The sequence below is a fragment of the Micropterus salmoides genome, unplaced genomic scaffold, assembly GCF_014851395.1.
Source record: "Micropterus salmoides isolate LMB-PRFRI ecotype aquatic unplaced genomic scaffold, ASM1485139v1 Ms_hic_scaffold_15, whole genome shotgun sequence".
In the NCBI taxonomy this organism is placed as follows: Eukaryota; Metazoa; Chordata; class Actinopteri; order Centrarchiformes; family Centrarchidae; genus Micropterus; species Micropterus salmoides.
Window position 1 is genome coordinate 14,483,717 of NW_024040596.1, and position 19,604 is coordinate 14,503,320.

At 39.6% G+C, this 19,604-nt stretch overlaps 1 protein-coding gene across 1 annotated transcript; it reads left to right on the forward strand.

The window, feature by feature from the left end:
* Positions 1-289: 289 nt before the first annotated feature.
* Positions 290-13,632, forward strand: gad1a (glutamate decarboxylase 1a). The gene is made up of 17 exons (XM_038720489.1): positions 290-688; positions 1,535-1,702; positions 3,343-3,405; positions 4,569-4,724; positions 5,209-5,451; positions 5,622-5,712; positions 7,565-7,677; positions 8,333-8,448; positions 8,543-8,622; positions 8,704-8,758; positions 9,146-9,262; positions 9,353-9,417; positions 10,717-10,795; positions 10,919-11,068; positions 11,173-11,280; positions 11,611-11,700; positions 11,853-13,632. Exons 2-17 carry the CDS (start codon positions 1,627-1,629, stop codon positions 12,024-12,026), a joined length of 1,776 nt encoding a protein of 591 aa, XP_038576417.1. The 5' UTR covers positions 290-688; positions 1,535-1,626; the 3' UTR covers positions 12,027-13,632.
* The last annotated feature ends 5,972 nt before the right edge of the window (positions 13,633-19,604 follow it).

Sequence of the window (19,604 nt, forward strand, 5' to 3'; positions counted from 1 at the left end):
TTGGAGGGGGAAGAAATAAATAAATAAAAGCAATTAAAGAGTATTTAGGCTCGTGATTGTGGTGCTTTCTTTACTGTTGTCCTCTTGTTTTTTTCCACAAGAACAAAACCAGCGATCTCTCCCCCTCCCCTCTTCGATCCTGAGCCCTCCTCACGTAATGTGTTGCTCATACCATCAAACTTCAAGTCCATGTTCGTGACCAGGATTCAAACCAGAGCTATATAGATCCGAAGACAATCAGCCCCCCCCCCCCCCCCCCCCCCCCAAAAAAAAAAGAAAGAAAGAAAAGAAAAGTGATACTTCAGGGGCCGAAAAGCGGCGCCATTCAGTGTCAAACCTACAGACTGTCTGAGATGGGTCCTGGCTCTACAAACATGCAGCGCCGGCTGAGGTAGTAGCCTGTACTCGCCGTGAGTCATTCGTGCGCAATGACAATAAACAGACAAGGTTTGCTTTAAGTGTCAGCAAATCAAAGCTTCTTCAACAAAAGCAAGGTCACCTTGTCTGGGATCTAGCGGAGAACTGGAGCTCAGGTTTCATGTCGTTCTTTTTCTTGGAGTGTACCAAAGAGCGCAGCAGTCTCTCCTTCAGGACTTAATTTGGTGGTAAATTCACTGTCCTTTTGTTTTTGTTTTTTTGTTTGTTTTTTGTTGGACTGCACCTGTTCACCTGGACCCACACAATCACGGTAAGTGGCTTTATTCATTTGTTGTGCTCTAAACTAAATGAACTGTTCTTTATTGTCGTTGGAGATGCTCTAACAGGTGTTTTATAAGGTTTACTCCCTGCAGAATAACAGGTTTAAGTGATGAAATGTGGCCTGTAGTTTGCATGTGAATTGCATGCGTGTAAAAAACTGTTTATGTTGTTGTTCTCAATCAGCCTTTAATAACTAGTTAATGGTTTGGAAAGAGGGTTGCACGTCGTCCTTCTCTGTGGGTGACTTTAACCTGCATCACGGTGATAATCACCATGAATTGATAACCTACGTGTCCTGTAAGTTTGTGAAGCCAGAGCTATGCTGATACAGGCCTTCCTCATTAATTTGCTTTTTCGTAGACTTTTATTTACATTGTTTTTGCACATGGCCTTACCTTTCAGATGTTTAATAGTCTATTTGTGCCAGTGTTGATGATCTGACAGCTGTGATTTTCACAGCCTTAGCCAGAGCAATTAGGGATGTGCTATTTATGATGAGGAACATGAAGCTGTGTGGCGGCTGTGTAACCATCATCCATCCTGAGCAAGATCAAGATGCTGAAATAATGTGTTCCTGTCAGTGGCTATCGGATGGTTAAAGTAGGCTATATGTACTGAGGATTTGTCTCATACCTAAACTTTTCATCCGCGATTTATTAATTTCCTTTTTCCGACTAAAGGAATCTCAACTTGTGAGACAGACTGTGACCTTGTCGTCTACAGGTCTCTGTCTGCAACTTGAGCATCTCTTTCAGAGGCGCATATTTAAAATGCTGCACATCTTCTGGGTTTCTCCCTTCCCCTGACAGTGAGCTTTACTTTTCATCTTTCATAGTATGAGGAGAGATTTTTGGGGGGCACTGAAGTGGGGAAAGAAAAGTGACCAGCTCTTTGAGGTGAGGACTTTGGCACCAGGTCTCGGGAGTGATGGCGGCGTCTGCACCCTCCTCCTCTGGCGGCGAACCGGATCCCAACTCGACAAATTTACGACCACCGGGCTCAAGTAGGTCCATCACAGATAAAATGCTATGTCACGTGTGCTATTTACTTTGTGGGCAATGCCATTAATCATTTCCATCGAGGGAGAAAGAGAGAGGGGGAAGAAAAGAAAATCCGCTGCCGTTTGAGAATGCTTCCTCCGCCACAAATCACCGCTGCATTTCATTCAGCATACGGACCTCCCGGCAAAACGTGTGACAGACGATTGCTGCTGTCGGAAGCTGATGTCCTCTTACATTACAGAAGGAAATTAGCCAGAGGCTGCACCACCGGGACATCTTGTCAGGAGAGCTAAAAAAAAAATATATATATTTATCAGCAGAGTTACAAATAAATAATTATTAATATTATTATTGATATTATTAGGCCTATTATTAGGGGTGGGGTGTTAATGCATTAATGTTTTGTTTTTTCATTGGTTTGGCTAAATGTGCTCTGGCTGAAGAAAGTGCCTGCATGGAAAAATTGAAATTGCCCCTGAAGTGGCAGTTAATACAGCCATATTAAATTGCCCCTAATGGCACACTTAAGCATTGTACTCTACGAGAAGGGGTACGGGAGAAGGAGAAACCATACAACCACCACAGTCCTTTCATTGTCAGCTGGTAGAAAAAATAAGCCTGATTCTCCAAGTGACTAGAGGTCTGAAATCATGTTGTAGATGTGCAAACAAGAAATAAACAGATATTCGCGAATTATACCTTTTTTTTAAATTGCAAACAGTGCAAACAATAAAAATTTCTCTCACCAATGTTTGATTTTAATATCGGAATGGCTTTGCATTGTCAGTTGATGTTTGATGAGAAGCAGCAGTCTATAGTAGGAGACGCCCACGCAGAAATTGCCTACAGCTACAATATCCTTCAAGCTGAATTCCTGCAAATGCATAGTCTGGTCTGAATGCTATGTGTCAGCACATCTGCTCTTGTCCTTTTTCTTCCATTGCCTTTCCTGATTTTTTTTTGTTTGTTTGTTTGTTTTTTTTAGTTGTGTCTTTTTTGCCCATCTCGCTTGGGGAAAAATCATTGTGAGGACTGAGTTAAAGTGCTCCAATGAGCTACGCAAGGCAATGATTTATCTAATGATCCAAAGCAAGGGGTTAAATTGGGATGTGGGACTGGGACTGCCCCCCAGTCTCCTCCCCCCACTCCCACCCCTCCTCCTCTAAATTGCTGCTTTTGAGGATTTCGTCTGTGCTTCCCATCCAAGGTGCCCCATCCCCTCTCTGGCTGGAAGCCCTTGATAACGCAGTAATTCTCTATCTGTCACTGGCCAGCCGCCCCGTGTCTACTGATGCTCGCATTTTAACCAGCATCTTTTCACTCAATTAGATCTTTAGGCTGGCATGGATCCAAACGCCTAATTAATTTTAAGCCCTTGCCTATAGGTCATGAACGGTGACGTACAGGGGGAAATAGGCTAATCCAGATCCAGGGGCCCGGGGAGTGCGGTTTAGTGTTAAAATAATCCCAAGAGACCCATGCAGCCTATTTTTGTTTTAGCATGCGACATCACTCGACCTCATCTCTCCATTTATTTTCAGCATTAATTTGTTCAAGTTAAAAATGTACACTGAAATGTGATTTCTTTTTTTGAACTAGGCTTCTGTGAGGCCCTCTAATTGTGTTTTAAAAATAATTTCAGGTTATGATGCTTGGTGTGGAGTTGCTCATGGATGTACTAGAAAATTGGGAATGAAGATATGTGGTAAGTTCGCATTTTGGTAATTAAAAAAAAATCATGCAAAAATATGAATTGGGAGCTTTCCAGAAGCATGACTTCATGCACATGGCCTGCATCATTTTACTCGCGGCTCAGTGGAAACAGATTCCTGTTCCAACGAGATTTCGAAATATCACCCAAACAAGGATTAAACATTTAGATTAACCAATAGGCTGTTATTTATCTTATTAAACTACCATCACACCTGATCTCGGTAATTTAACCAAAATGAAAGGGGGGAAAAAGGCCAGCAGCATCAACTGCCAAAAGCATCAATTTATCCCTGAGTTGGAGCTGATGAAATGAAAGAGGGGAATTATGCAGGATGGATTTTCCGATTTCCACTTTGAGAGTCTATTTCAGTCTCATGCTGCACTAACCAAAGACGGGCTGACATCTACTATAATGTTCAATGTCATGCACCAGTGCCCAGTACAATTTTCTGGTATTTCTGACCGACACGTTCTGCTGGTTTCATTAAGGCCATTTAATTACCCATAAAGCTACAAAACACAAAGAGGGGGGAAAATCTGTGTTCTGGTTGGATTATTATCAGGAAACAGTAGGTTTGATGTCTTGAAAGTAGCGTGTGGCACACATTTAAAATGCAATTTCTGTAAAGATATAGGCTACTTGCGGACTATATTCTCAGCAGGCTTTACTGATAAATTCCCATCTATTTTTTATCATTATTATCAAATTTGCCTTTGTGCTGTAGGCCTGTTGTTATCGGCTGCTGTTTGCTCCCATCTGAAGTGCGGACTATGGGTTGAGCTTAAGTAAGAATTTAACGCCGCTACATGACAGCGATATGTTTTTCCTTGGCTGGAGTTTGGTGCTGATGTCATCGGGCTCATCCTCTCACAGGGCCCTACGCCCATAAATAGCACTCCCTTTGTAGGATGGGACCCTTTTCACATGAAATAGAGAGACAGGAAGAGAGAGACACAGAGAAAGAGAAAGAGAAAGAGGAAGCGAAAAAGAGAGAGAGCAAGTGTAGATCACCGGAGAAAGACAAAAGAGGAGATTAAAGTCAGAAATGGGAGAGTGGAGTTATTAGTGGGCCTGGTAGAGTAAAAAAAAGCTGCAGCCCAACATGTATGGGAAGTGTACTCACACTGCGGACTCCTCTTCCTGTAAACGTTTAGGATTTTTGCAGAAGAACAACAGTCTGGAGGAGAGGAGCAGGATTGTGAGTTCCCTGAAGGAGCGCACAGCCAAGAACCTGCTGTCCTGCGATAACATCGGCGGAGACGCGCGTTTCAGACGCACCGAGGTCGACTTCTCCAACCTTTTCGCCAGAGGTAGGCTCGGGAAGACGGTCGAAGTAGACGAACTGTGTTTATTCTTTGAAATGAAACACGATGCACTTAACATAGAATATGCAACTTGGAGAAATCCAACATTGTGTGGACATTTTAATGTGAAGTCAAGTATGCAGGTAATGCCAGGAAAAGAAAAAAGTGAATGATGAATCAGATTGCTAATGACAAAATATATATATATTTTTTTAAAAATCTCCAGAGATGGTTTTCATGAAACAAAGTCTGTTTAACTACCTTCATTGCATTTGTTGGGTGGTATCACTTCCCATTTAACCCAATTGTTGTATCATTTGCACAAAATAAATGAGTAAAAGTAATTCTCAACTTACTGAGAAACCCAGAGGTCACAGGAAATTCAACAGTAAACTGTGAAAATGACCTGTGAAAATGCTCATTGTAAATGTAGATAACCACAAGAGACCCAAGCAGACACTGAGTGAATGGATGTGTTTTTATTTTGTAGATCTGTTGCCTGCCAAAAATGGAGAGGAGGTGACCATGCAGTTCTTGCTGGAGGTTGTGGAAATCCTCACCAATTACGTCCGGAAGACCTTTGACAGATCCACTAAGGTCCTGGACTTCCACCACCCCCACCAGCTGCTGGAGGGCATGGAGGGCTTCAACCTGGAGCTCTCTGACCAGCCCGAGTCTCTGGAGCAGATCCTGGTAGACTGCAGGGACACTCTGAAATATGGAGTGAGAACAGGTGGGAACAAAGGCCTGAAGGAGCAGCGTGTCCTGCTGCAATCAATAACTCTAATTAGCTTTACACGCCAGTATAGTGATTACAGATACGCTGTTTTCTGTCTCAGATTCTCAAATGATTAATTGTTTTCTGGGAATTATGTTGCTTTGTTGTCTCTTTATCAATTGCAGGTCACCCCAGGTTCTTTAACCAACTGTCCACAGGGTTAGATATTGTTGGGCTGGCAGGAGAGTGGCTTACCTCTACAGCCAACACTAACATGTGAGTACTGTGATACAGAGTCATTGATCAGTTCCTTTAAATAACCTCTGCACCCCATAAACACAGTAATGCATATTGAGATAGAAGCAATAAGAATTACACCCAATTAGGTTAATTTTATTCTACTTTTTTAAGGCTTTTTTTGTACTCACTGTTTTTAAATGCCCCATGTTGAAGAGAGGCGTTTAGTTAGAGGAATACTCGAAGTGACATACAGTAATTACTGTCTTTTACTGAAGAATACCCTGCATGTGCTAATAGATTGTCAATCAAGCAAGAAAATAAAAAGCACAAAAGACAGCGTTTGTACAGCCACTCCCCCAGAGTATTGTCAGTGTTGGCCTGCGCTGGGGCTGTGGTCACATAATTCAGCCCTGCAGGCAAACTAAATTGCATATTGATTCGCGTTCACAGTTTACATGGTGTCTTTATTTCGTCTAATGCTCGTGGGGGAAAGCGCCTCTACCCCCCCAACCATCAGTACACAAAGTGAACAGCCATCACTGCTACTCAGCATTGAATTCTGTCTTTTGTTTTTCACAACTGTGTCAGCGATGTGTTGACTATTGTATTTGATGGCATTCAGTTGTACCAGTGAGCCTTTTAAAATCTGGTACCTCAGTGTATGATGATAAATTTAAAAGATGGAACTTGGACAAACTCTGGGACGTCCAACAGTCCGTCTTTCACAGCTTATCCCAAAGAAGTGCTGCAGTTAACTTGTGTGTTATTAGTGACATCACCGACGATGACTTGAACCAGAGGGTGGAGGTTGCTTACATACTTGTAATTTACCTTTATTAATTACCCCATCAACCCTAATTACCCCTGGCAGATATTGACTGACACTAATAGACTGACAATCACATCCAGGTCTTAGATAATCAGAATGAGTGAGCGTTGTCTGCATGAATGAATGCGGTGAAATTAATGTGCGACATCTGCAAACTGGCATCTGACTTGTTTACCCCCCCCCCCCCATATTATTGTGTGTATATATGCTGTGGGGCACAATGTGACATTCTGTAATGTCCCACTGATTCATTTACTTTCTTTGCATGAATAGACAGATACTTATGTAATTAGAAGAATATTGGTCAGGAGAAGATGGATGAGCCCCTCTGTGCTGTAATTCCAAATCGACTGTGCTCTTCCCTGAGGTCGAGGGGTTTTAATGTACTTTGATGATAAGGAAAAATATCATATACTTGAGAGGATAAAACGTGAAAAACCTTCCTGCCATGAGAAAATGAAAGACACCTGAAACAATTTTGTGAGTGTAACAGCGGACCATTCTCGTTATTTCTCCAATGTTGTTAATAGTGGTAATCCCAGTCAAACTACATTGTTCATATTTTGAATATTCCCACTGGACTCACTTCACATTTCTGGCTAATTTTCTGCAAAAACACGCTCCTGATGCTGAATGAATGAGCCTGTGTGGCATTTACTGTGTCATTTTACTGCAGCAGAAGGCCATTTCTAAAACAACAAGATGGTGTTGTCATTGAAGTGTGACTGTGTACACAATGCTGGATCTGTTTCATTTTTATTGAGAGAGCTGCATGCTCAGTAACCATGCTGCACAATTAGAGTATACAAGTGCATGTTGTTAAATATTAGTGTATATCATATTGATCTCATCAGTCTCCCCTGCAGTCTGTAGGTGAAATGGAACTTAATGAAACCACAGAGAGAAAAACTATTATTTCTATACTGTTGTTCAATTAACACACAACAAAGCACACATGTAAAGTGAAGATTATACTGTTTCTTCAATCAGGAATGAAAGAGGCGTTTACTTTGCGTTAATTCACATATTAAAATTACTATTTTCTCCTGTTTGTTTCAGGTTTACCTATGAGATCGCTCCTGTATTTGTGCTCATGGAGCAGCTGACACTGAAAAAGATGAGGGAGATCATTGGCTGGCCTAATGGAGAAGGCGACGGAATATTTTCTCCAGGTGAGAGCCAAACCAGTGATTGAACAATAGCTCGATAACTCTTGTGCAAGCATGTCAGACTTATTATTATATCAAATTTTATCAGTTACCACTAGATGTTCTGTTTAATTATTTTTTTTAATTTTAGCTATGGTTCTGAATCTGTAGTTTTCACCTCTAAAAGATCTCAACTGGTTTCCAGTGATAAAGAAGTAATTCTCAGATCTTTTACTTAAGTAAAATTAGCACAGCGTAGAAAAACTCATGCATTCCAAATTTAGCCAATTGTTAGCATCAAAACAAAAACAAAATACTCATTATGCAGAACGGCACATTTCAAAGTAATCTATAGAATAATTTCGGGTTATAGTAATTGAATAATGTGTAAGAAAGGCTTTAATGTTGCAGCCTGGAAAGGTGGAGCTAATTTTAACCACCTTATATACTGCTGGTTAGCATCATTCATAATTTATTTGTTGATTACATTTTGTATTAATAATCTAAATCTGCAAAGTAACTAAGGCCATCAAATAAAGTGGTGTAGTGGTGTTAAAAGTAAAAAAAAATTACCTTCAAAATATTTGTAGTGCGAGTATGAAGGACCATAAAATAGAATAGTACCTCCAATGTGTACTTAATTACAGCACTTACTTTCTACCTATCTCGGTTTTTCCAGGAGGAGCAATCTCCAACATGTACAGTGTGATGATTGCCAGATACAAGTTCTTTCCTGAAGTCAAGACCAAAGGCATGGCAGCTGCACCCAGACTGGTTCTCTTCACCTCAGAGCATGTTAGTCTGACACTGTCTCTCAATTAAATACCTTTGACGATTTTATGAGTATCTTCAGTGTTAATCCAACCTGAATTGTGATCTGTTCTCGCAGAGCCACTATTCCATCAAGAAAGCCAGTGCAGCTCTTGGCTTTGGAACAGAGAACCTGGTCCTTTTAAGCACAGATGAGAGGTTTGCTTTATGCTTAATCCACATGCAGACAGTCTGGTAAAAGATATAAAATGTCTGGATGACTTATGTCTTCTTTTCCAGAGGGAGAGTCATTCCTGCTGATTTGGAAGCCAAAGTAATAGAGGCCAAGCAAAAGGTGAATGTCAGCAACAATGACTCAGACATCATCCTCTCTAACTTATTTATTTGCTTCTATCAGTACAATGAGAAACACTCTGCGGAGTTTACTTGCAGCAAAGGAAACACACAGTGTGTGCCAGAGTAGCAAGGTTATTTCAGTAAGGTTAATACTTCTGTCTGCTCACATGTGATGCTGCCCTGGTCTATAGTACCTCTCCTGGAGGTAATTCTTCCAAGGTAAAGTGATAGCAGTGCAGACTAGAGGAAATGGGAAAGTAGTAAGTCCAGATGGGAAGAGTGCATTATTTAAGAACTGTGTTTTAGCCCATCAACAAATTTAATTTAATTCAGTCCATAATTTTAGCCAGTGTCTTACTTTACCCCCAATACTTTTGGTTTGCAGGGGTATGTTCCAATGTTTGTGACTGCCACTGCTGGTACCACCGTCTACGGAGCCTTTGATCCCATCAATGAAATTGCAGATATCTGTGAAAAATACAACATGTGGCTTCATGTGGATGTAAGAGAATATTCATAATATTGATCATCTTCAATACAAAATAATAACAGCAGCTGTACATATCAGCTACATATGTTGTGTCCTGTGCAGGGTGCATGGGGAGGAGGTTTGCTAATGTCCAGGAAACACAGGCACAAGCTGAATGGAGTAGAGAGGTAAAAGAATGCAGTACATAAACATATAATTGACAACTAATGTAGTACATCCTCAACCAATTTTACACATCAATCATTCAGTTTACTCAACACAGAGAGGACCACTCAGCCTATGAAAACAGTATAATGTCTTCTGTGGAGAAAATAACCCTGATGACATCACCAGGTCAATCCCGAACCTAACACTGATGACAGTCAGTGTTATTTTTGTCAGCGGCTTGGAGACTACACATTTTTAGGAAAGAAACTGTTAAGCTGGGGGCGTTGTCTTTGAAAGACATTCACTATAGTCACATGGCGGCCATTTTCCTCTGACATCATGCTCAGGGAAAGAAGCTCAAATGCTGTTAACATAAAAATGATGTCGCTACATCTTGGCCGCTACAGTGGCCTTTTATTGTGGCCAGCCTAAGGCACACCTGTGCAATACCCATGCTGTCTGATCAGGATCTTCATATGCCACACCTGGTGGATGGATTACCTCAGCAAAGGAGAAGTGCTCACTAACACAGATTTTGACAGATTTGCGAACAATATTTGAGAGAAATAGGCTTTTTGTGTACGTAGAGAAAGTCTTAGATCTTTGAGTTCAGCTCATGATGAATGGGGGCAAAAACAAGTGTTGCGTTTATAATTTTGTTCAGTGTATGTGTGGTGCAGTAGTTAGCACTGTCGCCTCACAACAAGAAGTTCCGGGGTTTGAACCTTGGTTGTCCCAGGCCTTTCTGTGTGGAGTTTGCATGTTCTTCTCTGTGTGGGTTCTCTCCAGGTGCCCGGGCTTCCTCCCACAGTCCAAAGACATGCGTAGGTTAGGTGTGAATGTGTGTGTGATTGGTTGTTTGTCTATGTGTCAGCCCTGCGATGACTTGTCCAGGGTGTACACCGCCTCACGCCTAAAAATCAGTTGTGATTGGCTCCAGCAAAAGTCTGGGAATGGGTTTGATATACAACATACCCTTTGGTTGGAACTGGGTGCCTTGCATGGTTGGCACCTTAACCCATAGACCACTAGGGCACCCCAATCCTACCCCATCTTCATGGAAGTACAATAAAAAATCTGGGACAAAATGATGTATGATGTCAGAACTAACTCAAACTATATCTTTCAAAAGACCTGTGTGCACGGGTATTTTGATAACATTGAAAGGATCAATGCCTTCTTAGATTACCACTTAGATTCTGGTCCTAGACTTGAGACACACACACACACACACACACACACACACACACACACACACACACACACACACACACACACACACACACAGAGCTGTGTTTACGGTTTCTATATCTGTGCAGGGCCAACTCAGTCACCTGGAACCCTCATAAAATGATGGGAGTGCCGCTGCAGTGCTCTGCTATTCTGGTCAGAGAGAGGGTGAGACTTGTGTTTTTCACTTGCCTGCTGCCCACGACTCCTGCACAAATGCAGGCACATACAAAACATTGACACTGTTTTCTGCAGGTGTTTAGTAACCTTGCTATTTGCTTTCCTTTGCAGGGATTATTACAAGGCTGCAACTCCATGTGTGCTGGTTACCTCTTCCAGCCAGATAAACAGTATGATGTTACATACGACACAGGTGACAAGGCCATTCAGTGTGGACGGCATGTTGATATCTTCAAGTTCTGGCTTATGTGGAAGGCAAAGGTTTGCATTTTATCAGTTGTTTTCTTCTAAAGCCTCTCTCAACCATATATAGAATGTGATGGTAACAATGCCTTATTCATTTTTTCCTGCAATCTACCTAAAAGGGAACAGTAGGTTTTGAACAGCATATTGACAGGTGCCTGGATCTGTCAGCGTACCTCTACAGTAAGATAAAAAACAGAGAGGGCTACAAGATGGTATTCAATGGAGAGGTGAGATCATTTCTTTCAATGCTTTTCAAATGAACACCTAAATATTCACTGTACTGAGCAAGAATACATATCAGAATCCAATTGATATTCAAGCTGATCAACTGAACCAGCAAAGGCAAACTGCCTATACTATTCTTATCTGGGTTTTTGTGCTTTATAGAACACCTTTTTTTGCAATGAATGATGACAAAAATATATTTCATATCTTAACTTGGTTTTAGGATTGATTGGACCATTTTGCTTTGCTGACAAGTTGACAAGAAAAGCTGAAATTACAGAAGGCAATGTTTATCGGTCCTCATTATTAATGTTCCCATTTTCTCATATCAGCCGCAGCACACTAACGTGTGTTTCTGGTATATCCCACCGAGCCTGCGTGGCTTGCCTGATGGGGACGAGAGGCGGGAGAGGCTGCACAAGGTAATGACTCATCAGTCTGCTTTTTAAGCTACTCTTCTAGTTCCCCTGCCATCTTAGATTGATTCATGTAGTGTTTACTTAGATCATACATTAAAGTCACAGACAATTATGTGTGCAAATGCTTGTGTAACACTGTATGTTGTCCACAACAGGTGGCCCCAAAGATCAAGGCAATGATGATGGAGTCTGGGACTACGATGGTAGGTTACCAGCCACAAGGAGACAAGGTCAACTTCTTCCGCATGGTCATCTCCAACCCCGCTGCTACCAGGTCAGACATCGACTTCCTGATCGAGGAGATTGAGCGACTGGGGAATGACTTGTAAGAGCTATTCCTAAACCCTTTCCCCACCCAACACTGGTCTTTTCCGACTCTGGAGGGTCCTGAGCTTGGCTTCATGTCCCTTTTGTCTCATAAAAGACGTTGAAATGTTTGCTCACAGCTATTCTCTGGCAATGCACAACAAATAATAAGCTCTGTGCCTCTCTTCTCTGTCTCTTCTGTCTTTAGCAGCGATGACATATATTCAAAACATTTGCACACAGGTCATCTGAGTGAAAAGGACATAAGTCAAAACTTGAGAGAATCACAAAAGCATTCTTGCTTGGTATTATTGCTAAACTACATGTCAAGTAAAAAATAAACCTAATATAATGTCAATTAAATGATATTAGCACTGGTTACTTTTCATATGAAATAGAAAGAATGTCTGAGCACTTGAATGATTCCCTCAATAGCAGCTACAGTATAAAAAAAAATAATTTTACTGTTGTACCATATGAAGATCAGTATAAAAAACAGAATAAGACCCGCATATTTTTTCACAAGTAACAGAGCACAATGTAGGGAACCTTATTGCATTGACATAAACAGTATTAATGTAAAAAAAAAAAACTGTTGTCTGTCCATGTCGTCTATGTAATTATCAAGCCAGATGCACCGCCACATTGAACCCATATGTTATTTCCCTTTGATATTACATAGGTGGAAATATATAACACAGTCATTGTAACAAGTTCTGTACTTGTTTGCTATGTTTTTAGAGATTTTTTGTGTAGATTGTGTATAGTATTGTTACATTGCCTTTGTGCCAAATGTGTCCTAGTTTTACAGTGAGAAAATCCTATATGTAAATCTGCCATACAGTATAGTATGTAATAGATTAATTACTTTATTTATATCCAGAGATTATAATTGTGAATAGGTTATCTGCTTTTCTGTTCCATTTGTAATGTATCCTCTTCCTATTTGGAAACTCTGTATAATATCACAATGTTTTAAATAACATTGAAGTCTTTTAGTGTATTTGTGAACCAAAGAAGGGTTGAGTTATATTTCTGATCGTGTACACGACCCTTATTTTCCCTTATGGATGCATTCAGATGTTTCTATAACAGTACTTACCGCCCTTAACTTTAGTGCAATCTATGTTGTGTATCTGTGCAGTATCATTGTGATTCACTGACTGAATGCGATTGAGACACTGGCGTGACTGGCAGTGTGGTGGCAACTGCCAGTGCTTTATTAATGATAAAAAGCACAATGCTAAACCATGATCATGAGGCAGCTTTTATCCTATGGACAGATGATTGTCTGTATTATAACATGTTAAGTAGAGTAAAACTATAATATGCACATTTTAGTTTGTCTTAACATGCTCTCTCTAGGCACACTTTTATTTTGAGAAAAAAACAATGTGAGAAATTGTAATAAGATTTATTTAACAATTGTACATTCCGGAATTAGTGGGATGAAAGATCCCATGTTAAATTCAATGTGGGCACTTTGACTTCACGCCATCATTTGCAGAGTATCACTGTTGTATCCACAGCACCAATAAAGACATGAGCTGTAGAACATCTGTGGGCACAATTTTTTGCAGTTTGTAAAAGGACATTTGAACTTCACAAATAAATATGTATGGCCAACAATTCTGGAGAGACTTACCTTAACTCGTGTTTAATTGAGCTTAGTTTTTTCCTTTTCTTCTGACTTTTTTAAAACCCAATATATAAATGTGTGTGTATCTAATACACATGTATTTCCTCCCCTTAACCACAAACTGGGCTTGCACATTTGATGAAGGACTAAAAGAAGAAACTTTATTACACCAAATATTTAAATATTCGCCAAAAAGTAATTCACACAAACTGAAATGTATGACACGCTACATAGTGTTGTTACTTCAGGTGTCAATTAAACGTGGTCAACCTCTTGTGAGCAAACCCAAATCCAAATACATTTTTCACATCATGCGGGACATGGGTGGGGTACTGCTGCCTAGACAGCACCACCAACTCCAATCACGGACACAGAGCATATAAAAATGCACTGTATTTAAACATGTTTTCTTAGTAATTATCATAAAATTAGGAGAACTCATGATGTATTAAGGTGACAGGTCAGTCACTGCCAAAGACAGGTTGAGTGCATCAAGGTGTTGAGGAGTTGACATTGAGACAAATCCATGCAAAATAAGTACAATATGGATAAAAAATTCACAATCTGATAAAATGAGTAATGAATCTTGGACTGATATTGTCTATATAAAACATGTTTTCCATTTGAAATCTATTTTCTTTTTTTTTTTTCAATGCACCTGGCCATTGGTCAGATTAATCACCCTGGAGGGACTTTTTATTGGCTGATCATCTCACAGTTGAGATTTCAGGAGCACCCCCTGCCAATTCCTTCACTCCTCTCATTACTCACACTTTTAAGATATTTATCATAAAAATCATTAGACTGTGCTCTATTAACATTTTTTCCCCCCAGGCGCCAATTTTGAGGCTCTGCCTGGCTGCATTTTATTTCGACGCAGACATAGAAGGGACTGGCTGTTTCAGTGGCTCGCCTCCCATCCTCCACCAGGCAGACGCTGGTTCTTTGTTTCATGCTTCAGTGCAGCGATCATTACAGACCTGGCGTCACTGGCTGCTTTGTAAAGTTACAGGGACCAGAGGATTAAAGGAATAACTACTCATATAATAGTGTAATAGAAATAATAACCCTTGACTTCATTCCAAGGGAGAGTGATTTGTTTAATTTGTTTGTTGCTCTAAGGACGGCAGTATCATTGAAGGTTAAATGTGCCAAAGCGTGATGACATGGCTAATTTGGAAGCAGGTGTTGGAGAATCTTCTAATGATTGAATACGAATGAAACCAGCTCAGCTCCTATAGTTAGTCACAGTTTAGTAACTTGCAAGACATAAATGAATGGCCGTCCAAAGGAAGTGACATTAATAACTGAACCAGTCAGTTTATACAAATATAATTATATTCAGTAAAATGCAAAATGTTAAAGAAAAATATTTATATTGGGTATATAAAGCATGAAAAGAACAGGTCTGTAGCTGATGTAGACGATAAAATTTATATTTTGTAGTATCAGTATCTTCATCAAGTCTATAATAATAATGATAAAACTTTGATCAAGAGAAGATCAGGCCAGTAAATGAATAAGCAGTTGGAACATTTCTGTTTTTGCAGTAGCCTCTGTGTCTGGAGGGTGGGTGGGAGCTGGAATTGAACAGACTGTGAAAGACTTAATGTCTGTCCCTGCACTGTCTGTTCACCCTCCAGTTCACATCTGGCAAACACACACACACACACACACACACACACACACACATGTACGTATGCACACAAAGGACTTAGCTTCCATTTGAATACTACAAATGAAACAAAGACCACGTTTATTCATCGCATTGCCTTTGCTTACTGTGTGTTAATTGTACTTCCGTTTCAGACTCCTTTTTTTTGGAGGTCGATGCAAAGTTTCCTTTCAGACACACAATAGGTCGCTCGTCCATGCATCTATGCTCTCTCAACGGTGTTACTCCTCTCTCTTATATATCCAAGAATCTTGTCAGTGGATTCCTGATGCGCCAAATATATCTCCCACCCCTGGGATTCACTGCCACATTAGCTTCCTGATATATACTGACGTTCCCATTGTGTAAGGCAAGTCTAATGGAATGATGATGATGGTATTGACTGCGGGCTGCTTGCCAGCCCTCCCCCCTCAGTCTTCTCCACCCACCATTTATACACGCATACAGCAATGGCCACAACTTAGTCTGAAAACAATTTCTTTTTTTAACCTTTTCAATCTTATTTACTTAACAACTCATAGTTCAATATGGGCAGCAGTTTTGCTCTTATAGTTGTTCAATTTAAAGGTCAATAATTATGTGTTCTTTTGCTGTAAAAGGTGTTTATGTGCCACCACAGTCTGTTCTTTTTGTTCTTAAATTCAAGCCAAATAGCAAGCATGCTTGACATTAAAGAACAGCGATAACAGAATCAATTGTAATACCTTAAGGCCTCTGACTTCTAAAGTAATTATAATGGGTTACACTTATCTAAATAGCCTCCTGTTATTGACTGTGTGTCCGTGGCTTGATTAATCTTGGCAGAAAGTAAGTTTTAAGCGGGAGATTAATAGTCCAGACACCGTAACTTGCCTGTCTATACGGCTTGGGAGTGTAAAGCTAATGTGGCGGTTGTTAAAGTTGAAAGGCTGCTAGTAAATGTCTCTGAGCCCATGGAGCAATTACACTGCAGCTCTATGTGTGGTGATTGCTATCATGCATGCTAAATAAACAAAACAACCTCTAGCACATGTCAGTAATCTTGTAGCTCTGAAGCTTTCAAGTACAGGCTGCTGCCATTTTATTTTCCCCGCATAGGAACTATGGGGCAGGACAGGAAACATGTGTCTAATGTTGCTGAAATTACAGTGATAAACAACAATAACAGCATGATAACTACTTGTACTGGTGTTTGGCTGTGTTGCTCTGTCATCTTAACACAGGCTTTTGTAATTCACTTAGCATTTTATCTCCCTCCCAGCAATACAGAGTACATTATGTTAGCACATAGCATGTATTTATTAGACAACCCTTTCATCCTGCAAAAAATGACCTCTCACAGACACGACATTAAGCATCTAAACCTGACAATATACCGCTTGATGATGTTTGTAGCTGTGACTTTGTGTAGAGACTTACTGTGTAGAAATGCAGAGTGTGAAGGTGGGAACAGAAAGCAAAGGGACCCAATAGATATTTATCAAATTATGGACATTTTAATTTCTGGCCGCTTCTTTGTTAATGTCTCCCTCGCCTCCTCAGACTTTATGTCAGTGGCAAAAGTACAGTGCTTTGCAGCTTTAGTTATAAATTTTTTGGAGGACTGAAGAAGTATAAATCTGAGAGAGCTATCCAGAACAGCAATCGCTGGGTTTTAAGGCGTCAGCAACCTTCTGCTGAAATACAGAGTTTATTTATCTGCTTTTTGAAGGAGCAAGTGTCACCACGTAAAGCATCTTTCTCACTGGTAGTAAATAATTGATATGAAGGTCTGTTACACATAGGAACCATGAGTTTAAAATGTGTATGGTATTGATGTTCCCGCTACAACTAGAGATTATTTGTATTAGTGATTGTGCTGATTATTTTTACAAGAAATTGTGGAAAATTACCCCAATTTCCTAGAGCTCTACATGATGTGTTCAAATTGTTTTTTTTTTCTTAACCAGCAGCTCAACACCCAAATTTATTCAAACAACAAATCCTTACACTAAATAAGCTGGAACCATCCAATGTTTTGTATTTTTCCTTGAAAATTGACATAAATTATAAGCGATTATCAAAAGAGTTGACAATTTTTTGTCTAATAACTAATTGTTTAATCAACTAATCACTTCAGCTCTATGTCTATATGTTGATCTAACTGTTTGTAATGAATAAAAAATATTTAAAGAAGGATGGAAAGATATCCTACTATATCCTATGTATATTTATGTACAATGATAGGATCCCAAATCCCGCGGCAAGCGATACACAGATACACAGTTACACAGTTACACTGAACATTTCTTCAAAAGGTAAAGTTTCCACATCTTTTATGGACGAAGAACAGAAACTGACTTTAATTTTGCACTTCAGCTCTTCCCATTGTCTTGCAAATTCTATATTACTGGTGAGGGACTAAGAAAATAATTGAGTTACAACAAACCGTTGTCTTTGAAGAATGTCTTAATAAAAGAGAATAAACAGAGAAGTACTATAACACCTATACAGCTGGTCCAGAGACCTGCTGCCTAGGGCAGTGTGTGTGTGTAGGTCAGTTTAGGTCAGAGCTGTGAGATTATTAGATAATGATAAAAGATTAAATGTAAGAGGAAACATTTTTCTGCTACAACACAAATGTAAAAATGATGTTGGCCTAGCAACATGCAAGTTTCACTTCCTCTAATTGCCTGTGAAACCACACTTGAATTTTCCATCTCAGAATATGGAAAACCAGAAACACCATAAAGGAGTAGTGCAGGCAACCTATGGTGCATCTTGTCATGTAAAATGTAGCCAAATCTGTGACATTGTCGATCGATGCTCCTGAAAGGATTTGAGAACAAGGTTTTGGTTAAACCAGTCAAAATGTGGGGAAGAGCAAACAACATTCCTGGGACTGAGCTTCTTACAACAAGTTATGCATCATAGTGTTGTCATGAAGCTAAAACATAAAAACTGTATGTGTTGCATCAGTGTCTTCAGAGATGTTGGTGCAATTTTGTGGTTAAGTTTTAAGGTTGTAGTGTTGATGCAATAATCAACCACAGTGTTTACTGACATGTTATTCATGTTCTGCATATGTCATGTTTTTAGACTGCTGCCTTTGTTGTATTGTTAAAATAATCAGTTTTGTCATTTGTCTTTGGAGATATGTTGTCAGTTTTGATTTTGTTTTTTATTATAAAATTTTCTTCTAATTGATAGTCAAATTAATAAGAATTGCCCTTTTCTTTGTCAGTGTTTCCACATTTTAAGCAGAAGTGTAGCAGACAAAGTGTAAAATAATAATTGTGGAGAATCATTAGGTTATATATGAATCACAGTGTTAGTTCAGACCAAAATGTCAAGAATAAAATCTTTTTGTCAGAATATATCACACTAATGCTTGATCTCTCTTGAATGAAATGTGTTTTATCCAGCGCAGCCTGCAGAGAGACGAAATCAAGGTGAGCTCTCGTGGACTTATAGACTGACAGGATAACTGATGATTGATGAGGAGAATCACGATGCTGAGCAAGTTTATTTCAAATTATTTGATAAGAGCTGCTGCACTACAGAGATATTCAACTACATACACATTAATCTACTCCTTGAGCCCATGTTCTTTATAGCATTGATGGTGTCCCTTATTATTGCAGTTTGATCACAAAGACAATTTTATTCTCTCCCATCTTCCCTGGACCTAGGATCAAATCAAAAAGCAGCTGGGATCTGAATAAAAAAAGGTTATCACAGATAATGCACAGCTATGTAAATGGTTATAGATTGTGACAGGAAGTTACCGGCTTAGAGGCTCATTACTCATCTTTCAGAAAATCTAAGGTAGGGTCTCTAAACAACAACTCATTTTAACTTTTCAAAGTACTTATTGTGAAGAATACCACATTATTATTGAATTATTGATGCATTTTAATGTTTTGGCAAGTCAAATTGATGTACATCATCATGTTTCATGAGCTTATTATATTTTGAGTACCATTTTATCTGGAAGTAAAGTTTTTTAGCAAAAGAAATCAGATAGTAGCAAAAAGTAGCCTACTGAGTTTTAACTTAAGAGTAGTACTACTTGTGGGATTATTTCAGGTTATATTGTGCCCACATGGTGTATATAAGAAATGTGTTTGATCAATTTACCACAAAGTGACTCAGAAAACCTGATGGCAGGTTGTGTTAATCCAGAATTCTGGTTAGTCACTGTGTAATCAGTGCAGTGAAGCTGCCGTGTGTGATCTGTGACATACACAGTGCACAGAGGGACTGTATTTGTGGAAACTCCATTGCAGACATGAACCTGGGGCGTTTGGAGACCCTGACAGAGGGTTG

What these genes read in the sequence shown, in the direction of transcription:
- gad1a (XM_038720489.1), top strand. Translation starts at nt 1,627, where the DNA reads ATGGCGGCGTCTGCACCCTCCTCCTCTGGCGGCGAACCGGATCCCAAC. An exon ending in TTCTCTTCACCTCAGAGCAT is followed by an intron (nt 8,449 to 8,542) that starts GTTAGTCTGACA and finishes CTGTTCTCGCAG; the next exon opens with AGCCACTATTCCATCAAGAA. An exon ending in CTTTTAAGCACAGATGAGAG is followed by an intron (nt 8,623 to 8,703) that starts GTTTGCTTTATG and finishes CTTCTTTTCCAG; the next exon opens with AGGGAGAGTCATTCCTGCTG.